The 13,301-nt window shown below is 30.6% G+C and overlaps 1 protein-coding gene across 1 annotated transcript; it reads left to right on the top strand.

The window, feature by feature from the left end:
• Positions 1-256: 256 nt before the first annotated feature.
• On the top strand, positions 257-10,605 carry LOC123259326. Its single transcript, XM_044719690.1, has 5 exons — positions 257-452; positions 1,259-1,465; positions 1,680-2,031; positions 3,820-4,020; positions 10,232-10,605. Exons 1-5 carry the CDS (start codon positions 352-354, stop codon positions 10,583-10,585), a joined length of 1,215 nt encoding a protein of 404 aa, XP_044575625.1. The 5' UTR covers positions 257-351; the 3' UTR covers positions 10,586-10,605.
• The last annotated feature ends 2,696 nt before the right edge of the window (positions 10,606-13,301 follow it).

Genomic DNA, 13,301 nt, shown 5'->3' with positions numbered 1-13,301 from the left:
TGAAATGATTTAGTCAATTATCTGAAACTTTATTTTACCGCATGGTTGCAAAGCTATTCCCTTTGTTAACATTAAGTATGGGACGTGCGTGATTCGAAGGGAGAGTAGGGGTGATGGCTTATCCCCGCCGTGGTAATCGACGGTTGCGTTACACGTTACACCAGTGCAGCCAGATCGTGGGCAAAAAGTTCCCCCACTTTCCATTACACTCCATGCTATTTTGCCTTAAGTGGGGGGTCGTTCTACCCACGATCTGGCTGCACTGCGTTACACTTGCAGTTGTTTGTGAAACTTCTTACCGTGTCGGTGGTGTCACGTGTTGCAGCACAAAATAGTTATATTTATTACAAAATGAATAAAAAAATTTTTCATCGCGTACAAAATCCCCGTCTAAAAGTACCGGATAAAATTTATGAAGGGTACGGATATTGTATGTATCAGACTGTTGGCAGGTTAGTAATATACAATTTTAAATAAGATTGTTAATACTTTTTGCATGCTCTAATGTAAGCCTTGATATTGTTAATTTAAATCTTTACAACAATACTTTCCATATTTTTTTCTTAAGATCGAGAATTTCTTAAAGTCGTGTTTGTTCTGGATTTCTACGTTTTTATATCTTAATGATCTATAGCAAATATTTATTTGTATTGGGTCATACGTGTTTGTGTAATTAAATTTTGAAGAGCTTATTATCGTTTCATCTTTCTTGGAGAGTATCTCTGTCATACTTGTACAACAAATGTAATCTTTAAATATATTTTTTCCGTTAATTAATGGAAATTTTTTAAAAAGCACTTTGTACTTAGATTATTGCGGCTCAGATCTATTAAAATTAAAAGTTAATCAGTCAAAATTAGGATTGAAAATTTACTGTAAATCACATAAAAACCTTCTAAATAATGTTTTTAAGCCTCCAAATTGTGCCTAATTTTTTTCGACTTTTAAACTTTCCTTTAATTTTTTCAGTGGCTGCGAATTAAAACATTTTTAAAAAACGTATTTTTTCACTTTTTGTTAGGATAGATTGATTCATTCTAATAAATTTATTTCTAAGTTATTGTCGTTATCATCAGTTTAAGTTCTTTTTTGTTCCATGTTTATGATTTCCTCAATTTATTTAGTGACCAGAAGAAATATTAAAAAATTGATGTATTTGTAAAATTAATATGCCTATCCATATTAGGCTTGTCCGAATCGCGCTTTTTTCATTTTGCCAGTGTATATATTTTAACTTTGCTTATTTTGTATATTTTAGTTACATTCGATGTTTTGAACGTTATGCGTACAGTTGTGATGCACATGGAAAATTAGTTAATAATCAACCTGTGTTATCTAAAGGCCATAATCACGAAGCAGATCCTAAACTGCATCTTTATGTTACTTTTCAACATGCATTATTCGAGGCTACCGTTTCACGCCCCTTTCGATCCTTCCGATTAATTTATGATCAACTCAGTGTGGTGTAAGTATCAAATGTATTTAATTATATTATATTTTGTAGTTACTATTAAATTTTGTAGAGATATTTTAAATATACTTCTATATCTTCTGCTTTTACACGGTGTTCCCAAATATGAATACTACGGAAGTCAATTTACAAAAAGCACGCATTTGACACTTGTAATACCGGGAGTACTATCTAAACTTATTGTCATAAACTTTTATTGATATTGCAGGCATTATGAAGCTGCTGTAAAATTCACTTGGGCCAAAATGAAGCCAGTTATGGAAAACTGGCGCCGCCGTGAACAGCCTCGGCGTCCACCAACTCCTCAAAATTTGCAAGAATTTTCTAATTTATTAAGCATGCCCCAATGGTCACATTTTTTGACATATCCTCATGGTCAATTGAAAGTTGTTACTCTTACTTCAACTGATGATTCGTTTTTAACAATTATTTGTAACGGTGACTTCTTGAAATCAGTTAATACATCAATGCTTTTTATGGATGCAACTTTTAAAATTACTCCAAGGAAGCCAAATATTTATCAAGTGTTTACAGTTCTTGGCTTGATAGACGACCATCAGGTATATGAATAATTCATTAATTTATGCACCAGTAAAAAATTTTCCGTCAAATTTGACACTCAAATGAGTGTTACTGAATTCTTTTATACACAGTGTGTTACTTTGACTAAACTTATTATTTTTAAAGAAATAACACACCTGCATGTTACAAGTAACACACAAAAGTGTTGAAATTATTTCGGATTGGCTCGTCAATTTAACACACTAAAATGTTATTTATTACACGTAGAGAGTGTAAATTTCAACATTTCTCATGTGTTACTTTAATAATTAAAATTATAATGGTTTTAATCTAGAAATAAAAATATGGTTCAAGTAAATTTAATAAGAAAAGAGATGTGAGGCAAAGCGGACTTTCACAAGCATAATAGATTGTTCAACAAAAATTTTATTAAACCATTAAACGATAAAGCAAAAAACAAAAGGTAGAGAGTTAAACAAAATTCTTTTCTTTGAAATAAAAATTAAAATATCAGTAAAAAATTATTTACTACAAAGTAACACATAAGGAACGTTGAAATTTACACTCTCTATGTGTTACAAATAACATATTATTAGTGTGTTGAAATTGAAGAGGCAATCCGAAATTATTTCAACACTTTTATGTGTTACTTCTTTGAAAATAATAAGTTGAGTCACAATAACAGACACTGCGTGTAAAAAAAGTAGTAACACTCATTTGAGTGTCAAATTTGACGAAAAAAATTTTACTGTGTATATATATATATATATATAGCAGTATATATATATATATATATATATATATATATATATATATATAAAACTTTCATGTCACAGTGTTCAGGTTTATGTTACTTGATGACGTCGATTTTTTATACCAAACATTTCTTTTATAAACTGATTATTTTTAGTCTTGTTTCTGCTTAATATGTAATTGCACGCCTCATAATGCGAAACGATCCAAAAAGTGCTCTACTCTAACCTTACCGAAATCAAGCAATGTCTTGAATTAACAATGTCTCTATTAACAATTCCTACAGCATTCATAAAATAATATGAATACATGTCAGTCAAGAAAATACACTTGTTTCGATGCTTTTTGACATTTTTAAAGACATTTGCTTTATTAAATACAAAAAAAATTCCTTGCACGTTTGGGATGTTTGTATGTATGTATGTATGTATAGATTTTTCAACTTTTTTATTATGACACTAAAATGAAAGAAACCTTTCATTACATTTCATTAAACTATAATTGAAAAAAAAAAAACAGTTGGGCTATCTACTACATCTATTATTTTGTGAATTAAGTAGTAATAGGACAATTATAAATTTGAACTAGGAATTTTGGAAAATCTAAGAATGAACGACTATTAATGCTTTATTTAGTCGTAAAAAGTATTATGAAAAATAGATAAATAGTAATTTTTTATTATCATTTCTCATTACAATATAAATAATAAAAAAAATAATTGTACGCAATGCCTTCATCAGAAAACATAAATTTCGATTATCTTATGATTGAAATACGAAAAAAAATCTTGTTCTTTTTACGGTATACACATTCAGTAGCTCTGGCATTCCATCATCGGAGATATGAATGGTACAGCGCCAAATTCTACTAAATCTGTGAAATTAAGCTCCTTTAAATTATTTAAAAAATGTCATGCAAACTTTTTTGTTTCCGTAAACTAACAAGGATATGATAGTATAAATAGATGCGCAGAATGAGGTAGAAATTTTTGGTGATCGTAAAACACTTTCTTATGCCTCATATTATGAGTCGTGCAATAAATCTATCATTTAATAAAACAATAATTGCTTTAGGCTTTACCATTATGCTGGGTGCTGATGACGAAGAAGTCAACCATTGCGTATAAAACGGCACTTTCTTATTTTAAAACAGAATTGGCAACACACATAACTCCACAGACTATTATGACTGATTTTGAAGCGGCACTAGATAACGCTATCAAATCTGTGTTTCCGGAAGCTGTCCATACTGGATGCTTTTTTCATTTCTGTCAGGTTAGTTCAGACATAAGCAAATTAATGAATGACACAAAATTTATGTTTAATATACTCTATTATAAAAATTTATTATTTCTTATTCAAAGTTTATTGAAAATATTTCACAAAATAAGGTCTATTTTTTCAAATTAACCATTGGTTTATACTTTTTCAATGGATATTTTTAAAACTGCATATCTATATTTTTCAGACAATTGAAAAAGGTAAAAGTTCATAATTTGTTACGTCAATCGACTAGTTTAGAAAATACCGGTTTTTAATGATTCCGAAAATTAAAAAAATTTTATATTTTTCAATCTTGGTCTGTTAATAACTTGATTGCGATAATTTCTTTGATTTCTGTAAATTGCATTTAAAGGTTTATTATATTTTCTTTAATTTTCACTTTAATTAGTCCCTCGACTGAAGAGATAAGTCCATATGCAATTTGAGGTCTCAGGCTAGAACCAATTTTATTTTTATATATTTTAGCAAAGATATACGAAAAAGTCTGGTTATTTTATCTACGGTGTCACAAATAATTCATATGCATTGAATATATGTTTAAAATGAAATAAATCGTAAACCGTTGAGTTAACGGTAAAGTTAATTTGAAAAAAATGTATAATGTTCAGAATGGAAAAATACGCTAAAAAGGCATTATGTATTTTTTTCATAGGACCAATATTTTTGAAGATATCGCGAAAAACATAGTCCCGCTATTGGACCTCTCTATCGCACGCAAGTGTTCCCCCCCTCCCTACTTACCGTCAGGTTACCAATAGACAGTGCCACTAGTAGGAGATGCGGACATAAAATAAAGTTTACTTTTGGTGTCAATAGGAGATTGAGGGATGAAACTTTGAAAAAAGTTCTTCCCTTAAGGGCTGTTTTTTCGTGTCTATGAGGTGGAAAGACTTTTAAATGGTCTCATTATTTTTTTTTGTATTCAGAGAAACTCTATCAAGTTTCATCCCCAAATCTTTTATGGACACCGAGAAATGCATTTTTTTAAATCGAAAAATGACGAACTTCGGTAAACATTCGACCTTCAAGGGTTGTTTTTTTGCGTTTGTGGGGTGAAGGACTTTTAAATTGTTTCATTATCTTCTGTACGGTATTAAGAAATACTCTGTCAAGTTTAATCACTTGATCTCCTATAGACACCGAAAAATAGATTTATTCTATGACCGCATCTGCAACTAGTCGCACTGTCTGCTGGGTAGCCTGACGGTGAGTAAAGGGAACACTTGCGTGCGACAGAAGGGTCCGATAGTGAAACTAAATATTTCGCGATATCTTCTAAAATATCTGTCTTCATAAAAAAAAATACATAATTCCTTTTTTGTGTAATTTTTCATTCTGAACATTTTTTTAACTTCCCGCTAAGAAAATCGAAGATTTTCCAAAATCGGGAAGTTATTGGTTTTACCCAGTTTTTCAGAAATCGAGTTCTCATCAGATCTCGACGTTTTGAGGTCCTGGGAAGCTGTTCTGACTATTCCCGCGATGGTGTCCGCGCGGCTGTATGTATGTATATATATATATATATATATATATATATATATGTGTGATGATGATGATGTGTGTGTGTGTGTGTGTGTGTGTGTGTGTGTGTGTGTGTGTGTGTGTGTGTGTGTGTGTGTGTGTGTGTGTAAACCTCTCATAACTTTTGAACGGCTCAACCGATCTGATCGAAATAAGTGGCGATCCAAAGAGTAGCGTTGCCATTATATCTCGTGAGAATTTGAATTGATTCTGTTCGTTAGATTTTGAGAAATTTCAAAAATAAAATTTTCAAAAAATCGTTTTTTTGGAATAACTTCTAAACGGCTGTACCGATCAATTCCAAAAACTACTCCGCTCTTAAACTTGAAAAACCCCGTGGATTGCCGCAAGTCCCGTCAAAATCGGTCGATTTGTTCGTGAGGTATCGAAAACGAAAAATTTCGAAAAAAGTGTTTTTTCAAAATTACTCGGAGATTCTTCATCAAATCGATTTTCTTCATTGCAACTCTTCGACAGAGCTTAAAAATTGACATTGGTAGCCGCCAACTACGTGAAAATCGGTTGATCTATTCAAAAGTTATCGTAGTTTGAAAATTTCAAAAATGGTATTGTATCTCAGACCCATCAGACTTTTGAGCTCGAAGAGCTCAAAAGTGAAGAATAGCTATCTTTTTGAGCTCGGAGAGCTCAAAAACGAAATCAGTGGAATCTTAAGCGTTTAGGTATGGATTCAGCGGGAAGTTCCAGGGATGGCCCGCAGGGTCAACCGTTTTACAGATTTTTTCAGATCAACTTCCGCGTAAAATCAACGGTTTACGAGTTATTTTATTTTAAACATTTAACTTATTTATATCAATTGTTGGCTACCAAAATAAAGTTGGTTCCAGCCGGGGGCCTCAAAATACGTACGAGCTTCCCTCATCAGACGAGGGACTAAAGCTCGTTTACTCTTGCAGTCGTTTTTTTAATTAGTTTCAGTAGACTAGTCAACAAGTGCCTTTTTGGTTTCAACCTTCAAAAATTATGATTTTGGTGTCATTCTATTCGTAATCGCATCTAGAAATTTTTTGTAAAATTTGAAGTGGTGCTTAAAAAAATTACAAAATTTATAAAAAATTAAGTAAAAAAAATTGTGGTTAAGTTTGTTGCGAATATTTCAAAAACTAATTGAAATTTTTGAATTTTGAAAAAAAAAGATCGGAATAGAAGAAATAATTTCCTGAAAAAAGATCAACATTTTCGGTACTGTAAGACTAATATTTATAATTTTTTTAGACGACTGAAAATACGCCCAAAAACGGAAACTCCGGCTAACGTAGCCATGCCCAGTTTGGATCTTAAATAAAAAATTATTATTTACGCTTATTAAATATAAAAATTAAAAATTTTAAAAATTCATTCGCCAACAGAAAAGATAAACGAACAATAATCGTCTGGCGAAAACTTTTTCTATCGTGATTTTTCATAAAGTTATCCATTAGTTAATTAAGAATTTGTTATAGCATGAACATGAACATTGCATATGCGATCATTGTTCAATTGTCAACGTGGGATTTTTCTAACGTTCTATAAGGAGTTATTTTTTAGCGGCTTCAGAATAGAATCTCGTTGGAAAAATTGTTAGCTCTCACTTTGTTATTAACAATTTACGGCGGTGATAAATTGAAAATTTGTACAAGTCATTGGAAAAAAAAATTTGTTAAATGTACAAATTGATTCTTTTTTTTTATAAACGGAAGCTATCTAAATTTTATTTTTTTTTTTTATTTCTCACATCCTATCGTTTCAAAAAATTATTTTGTTAATTGTAAAACTCGAGCCATGATGACATACGGGCCCATTTAGTTCTTTATAACTTAATCCTCTTAGGATTTTCTTTTGTATCATTTATGGAAAATAGTCTCTCTTTTAGGACATCTGTATTTTATCATTTTATGACCTTATTTTCCTACATGGAAAATATTTCGTCAAACGAATGCATGTCTTGTCTCTTTTTCTTTTTACAACTGTCTCTTTCCCTTAAAGACAAGATTTTATACCTTCTCTAGCTTAGTTCCCTTCACCCACCTTCTCTCGATTACCAATCGCAAAGTATTTTGGTAAAACGACCCGCCCATGGGTGTACTTCCTTTCCTGTAAGACTTCCAGAACAGTGCAGCCAGATCATAGATTTTTACCCCACTTTGAGCCGTTTTCAATGGGCTTAAACGGGAAGATACCACAAAGTGGGGGTAAAAAAATCCTACGATCTGGCTGCACTGCTTCAGAATGAAAAAGCAAAAATTCTATGAAATGAGTCTAACTCAACCAGTTCTTGCAGAAGCAATTACCACCACAACGTATACCGTGGCTCGTAAACCGAACAAACTGTTCATACCTCAAATACCGTTCAAGTTACCCAATTTTTACATTGTTTGTAATTAAAACGCTAATTAATAAACTATTAGCTTAATATTAATTAATTTATTGAATTTATTCTTTGACTTCATTTTGAATCACCCTGAATTAAAAAAAAGGTTGGAAAATTAAAAACATTCAGGTATATCTTCGGTTAAAAAAAAAACAAAAAAAAAAAATTTTGAAACTGAAAAAAAATATTTTTTCCAATAATTTATCAAACTTTTCAATTTATCACCGCCGTAAATTGTTAATAACAAAGTGAAAGTTAACAATTGTTCCAACGGGTTTCTATTTTGAACCCGCTAAAAAATAACTCCTTAGAACGTAAGAAAAATTTCAGGTTTACAATTTAACAATTATCGCATATGCAATGTTCATGTTCATGCTATAACAAATTCTTAATTAACTAATGGATAACTTCATGAAAAATCACGATATAAAAATTTTTCGCCAGACGATTATTGTTCGTTTATCTTTTCTGTTGGCGAATGAATTTTTAAAATTTTTAATTTTTATATTTAATAAGCGTAAATAATAATTTTTTATTTAAGATCCAAACTGGGCATGGCTTACGGTTGCCGGAGTTTCCATTTTCGTGCGTATTTTCATCCCTCTGAAAAAATTATAAATATTAGTCCTACAGTTCCAAGAATATGGATATTTTTTTCAGGAAATTTCTTCTTCTCTTCGAATCTTTTTTTAAAATTCAAAAATTTCAATTACTTTTTGAAATATTCGCAAAAAAATGAACCACCTTTTTTTTACTTAATTTTTTATAACTTTTGTAATTTTTGTAAGCACCACTTCAAATTTTTCAAAAAGTTTCTTGACACGATTACGAAAAGAATGACATCAAAATCATAATTTTCGGAGGCGAGTTAAAAGTTGGAACGAAAAAGGCACTTGTTGACTAAACTATAGCAATGAAATCTTCTTCCATTCCGGCTCCCGAATCGTCTTTTTTGGTTATTTATTCAATCTATATACAGTACAACCTGGTTATAAGTTACTCGATTATAAGTTACTTCCCCTCAATTTTCTTTCACTCATCTCGAGATGATACCCCCACTACTGTTCCGCTGACGATGTTTTTCGGTAATTGTAAAGGATTTTGCTCCGGCAGTCCTTTTATAAGTTAATCAGGTAAATTTATATTTTTAGTCTTAAAAGTATTATAATTATTTATAATTAAATTATTTATTCATCAATAATCGAAATTAAATGATCTAAAAGTAAGAAAGTATGTTATTTATTGAAAGAAAAAACATACAAATACCATTATTAGTAGAAAACATTAATTTTATTTTTATAGTTAAAAAAGTACACAATTTCATAATTATGCATGTATTTAAAACACTATTTATTTATTAATGACAAGAAAGATAACAAGAAAGATGCAAAATTGATGATAAACTTCTGATAACATATAAATCTGCTGTAAATATTTTAAGTTAATTTAATAAATAATCTCAAATAAATAGCACTGTACGTAAAGAAAAGACAAACGTCAAGTAACTTATAAAAGACTGTGGGCGCAAACACGAACACAACGCACATACGCGTAACCTGGCCGATCGTGGAGTTAAACATAGTGGTGGGGGACAATTTTCTAAGAAATTTTTCTCTCCTACAGCCCCAAAAGTTACTTATAACCAGGTTGTACTGCATATATAAGAGTTCTCCGTTTGGTACGATTTATATTTTTCTCCATTCACTAGTCCAGGCGAGATGTAATCAAGATAGCGGACCAAGTATATTAAACGAAATAGAGGACGATTTTGAAAAATTTTTTTCGATTTTGCCTGAATAAAGATTTCCAGAATAGTTGAACAGGTCTCCCGGCTTGCTTTTTATTATCTTAAAAGGAAAAAATTTAGTGCTTAGTTATCTTCTAAATATCTCGGAAACTATTGAGAAATCGGGAAAACAATCTAAAAAAAAATTTTAATTAAGAATCAAAGAAAAATATGAGACCACTCCGAAATCTGCATGACCAACAGTTTACGGGAAATAAATTTTTGAATGCAAATTAACTATTCGCCACGCGCGCAGGAGTAAACAATTTACCCGGAACTTTTGAAAATTCATGAATTAAAAAAATTTTTTTTCTCATCAATAACTTTTACAATTTGAGCCGCTGGACGAAAAGTTTAGATCGAGAAACTATTATTTTATAAGTGACGGGTGTTGGTTGACTTCAGGGCCATATATTGTTGTTAACTTTAAAACAATAATTCTTACGATGAATGAGCTCTCAATATCAATTTCAATTTTAAGTACCGGATAAATGAATTTGAAAATATTAATTGTTTACAAACAGGCGATAACAAGAAGATTAAAAAAGCTCGGACTCATAAGATTAGTCCAAAATTGGAAATATGGAAAAATATTGATCAGAAAAATAATGGCGTTGGCTTTATTGCCAGCAGTTGATGCTTCGGACGGGTTTCAATGGATAATAACAAATATCCCTGATAATGTCAAAACATTATTCGGGACATTCTTATTATATTTTCGTGAGCAATGGATTAAAAAAACTCCACCAACATTATGGAGCGTTTACGGCCTTCTTCATCGAACTGATAACCTTGCTGAAACCTATCACAAAAAGGCGAATCTACGATTTGGCGCTCATTCTCCTATTTGGAAGTTTACAGGTGAAATGCATATTTAGTAAATTTATTTATACGATCTGATATTTTGTAAAACTAAAATTTAATCTGTGAGCTGAAAAGTAGAATTCACATATATTTTCATGCTTATATGATATAATTAACAATCACTTTACGAATAAATCGACTTCACATGTTTCATACCAAATTTTAGTTTGGAATTTCGGGATAAGCTAATTACATTTATGCTTTTTAAAAATTCATACTTAAATTAATATATTCATGCTTAATAGTTAAGATTTTTTTTTTTATAAAAATATTTTTACCATACAATATAAATAATGATAAATTTATTGTCCTCGCACTATTTGTTTTTAACTTATTATACGTCTTATGACCCTTAGCACTTGTAGTTTACTACAAGAAAGTTTATGTACCTATCCATATTTTGAAGTTGGGTTTATTTTATTTTGCAATCAAACGTGTTAAGCGCGATGGTTTTCTGTTCTGAGTCAGAAATGCCGCGAAACCTTTTAAAAGTATTTTCTTTTATTTATTTGTAATGAAATAAATCTAGTGAAGCGTATATTTTTGGATTTTTCAAACTTTTAGGGCGTATAATAACTCACCAAAATGATAAAATAAATAAGTATATGAGAGATTGTTGGAAATAAATAAATTTCTTTTGTGTATTAATTCTGATTGTCAGCCTACTATGTTTCTATTCAGAGAATTTAACTGCTTTTACAAGCTCGTTACTCACATTGAGTATTTAAGTCATTACGCAATGGTGACAATATTGTCAGACCACGTCCGGTCTCTGCACACAGGAAATGGATTATGAAAAATTCTAAGAGCATGGCAACTCAAGTTTTAATGAGACAATGGCCTTTGATGTTCCTCATTTTTTTGGCTTCTAGTGAGTAACTTTTTGCAATCTTTCTCAACGAGATATTACTCAACAATGTAGTAATGGAACATGATGGTGGATCGCAAAGCAAAACAACGCATTTGGTATTACTTTTGATAATTCACTTTTTTTCATATGATAAAAATTATTATATATAAATAGCTTATTTTTTATATTTTAGATAGTGATGATGGCATTATGAACAATAATATATGATAACCATTTGGTATTTTGCTGAGCTAGATATTATGCAAAAATTACTAAATAAATTATGAGTCATTACTCGGTTTCACTTCTTTACAAAAAACCTTTTTTCAAAAATGTCGATCAATATTTAGAATCTATGTAAGCTTGGTTACCGAAATGAAAATATTAACATGCTACCCGAATTTGAATTAAGTTTATTGTAGAAATATGTCCTCAATGTAAAAGTAATTTATACGTCATTTAATCACTCCCTTCAATTATATAAAATGCAACTTGGTAATCGGTGACAGATTTAGTTTCTACCGTCAACTAATTCGATATTTCCAATTATGTATTATCCCGGGGTAAAAAAATAGATAACCTTTTTATTTTTCCTTTTTTTACCCGTGATAATATATTAAAATTCTTATCCTTGCACAGACTATTTGTTCTTTTGCCAGATCAACAAAGATTGAACTTTGTCCTTGCTGAGCAGTGAAAAAAAAAGTCTTTAGATTCTCCCTGATCTGCAAGACAAAAGTACAGAATAACTTTCGGCCTTCAAAAGAAAAAAGAATTGTTGATGGAATAAAATGTGAATATTAGTAGAAAAAGTTTAGAAATTTTAATTAAAAAACGAATTTTCACTTAGTTGATTTTACAAAAATTTATTTAATTTCTGTAAAGTGTATAGCTTATGAAGCTGTCTTTTTTAATGAGCTGCATGTTACGTCTACTTTTTCGTATTTAGAACTCAAAATTGCTTTATTTTACGTAATGCTTACTTGCATTTTTTTGTTTTGGCACTCATTTTCAATCAGTGGGTTTTTTAATTTGTTTTATTACGATGAATTCTACTTTGTTCCAGCTGCTGAATAGCCTTTTTATGGCTTCTCTAACCTTAACTTAAATTTAATGTACTTTTTAGCAAAATTTAAAAATTCCTTATTTCTGGAATATGGTTTAATCTTTCATAGGGAATAGTTACTAGGTGGCCTGGCGCTATGTTTTTAACGACGTATGTTCTAAAAATCTATTGAATCTGTACTTTATTATTTATTATATCTTAAGATGTAAAAATATTATATATATTTTTGGAACGTAATAGTGGCGTACATGACTCGAACCTTGCGATGACAATATTATTTTAGTAACATACTTGCCGACTTTTAAAGGCGGGACGAAATTTTTCAAACTCCACTTTGGTGTGATCAAAGAATATAAAGAAATATATATATATATATATATATATATTGTGCATTTTGGTTGACTCACCGTTTCTTTATCGATATACTAGATGAACCAATAGTTGGTTTATATGACCAGATAAAGTGGTAAACTCTCTTACCCTCTCTTACAGTGAGTCATACATAAGCGAGCTATATGTTGACTATGCAAGCTTCATCCCGAAATTTAGAATAGCCCTCAAATTTCGAGTTTGAGTTCTTTCTAGTTACAGCTGATCACAGCGTTTGGTATTTCCCTACGCAATATCGATCTGGATTTGTTTCTTTAAATGGCGTTCAATAGTTTCTATGTATCATCTGGTCGCTGTCGATTGAAGAATGCTTCACAAATCATACCTGTAGGCCGACCGTGCGGAGCCTTTGTTTTTTTTTCACAGGTCAATGAAGACGTACAGAAAAGTCAGAGAAAAGCTTTATTTTGAGAAATCCAATTTT

Source organism: Cotesia glomerata, linkage group LG2, assembly GCF_020080835.1.
Source record: "Cotesia glomerata isolate CgM1 linkage group LG2, MPM_Cglom_v2.3, whole genome shotgun sequence".
In the NCBI taxonomy this organism is placed as follows: domain Eukaryota; kingdom Metazoa; phylum Arthropoda; class Insecta; order Hymenoptera; family Braconidae; genus Cotesia; species Cotesia glomerata.
Note: the sequence above shows the minus strand (reverse complement) of the source record. Positions and strands in the feature narration are given on the sequence as shown.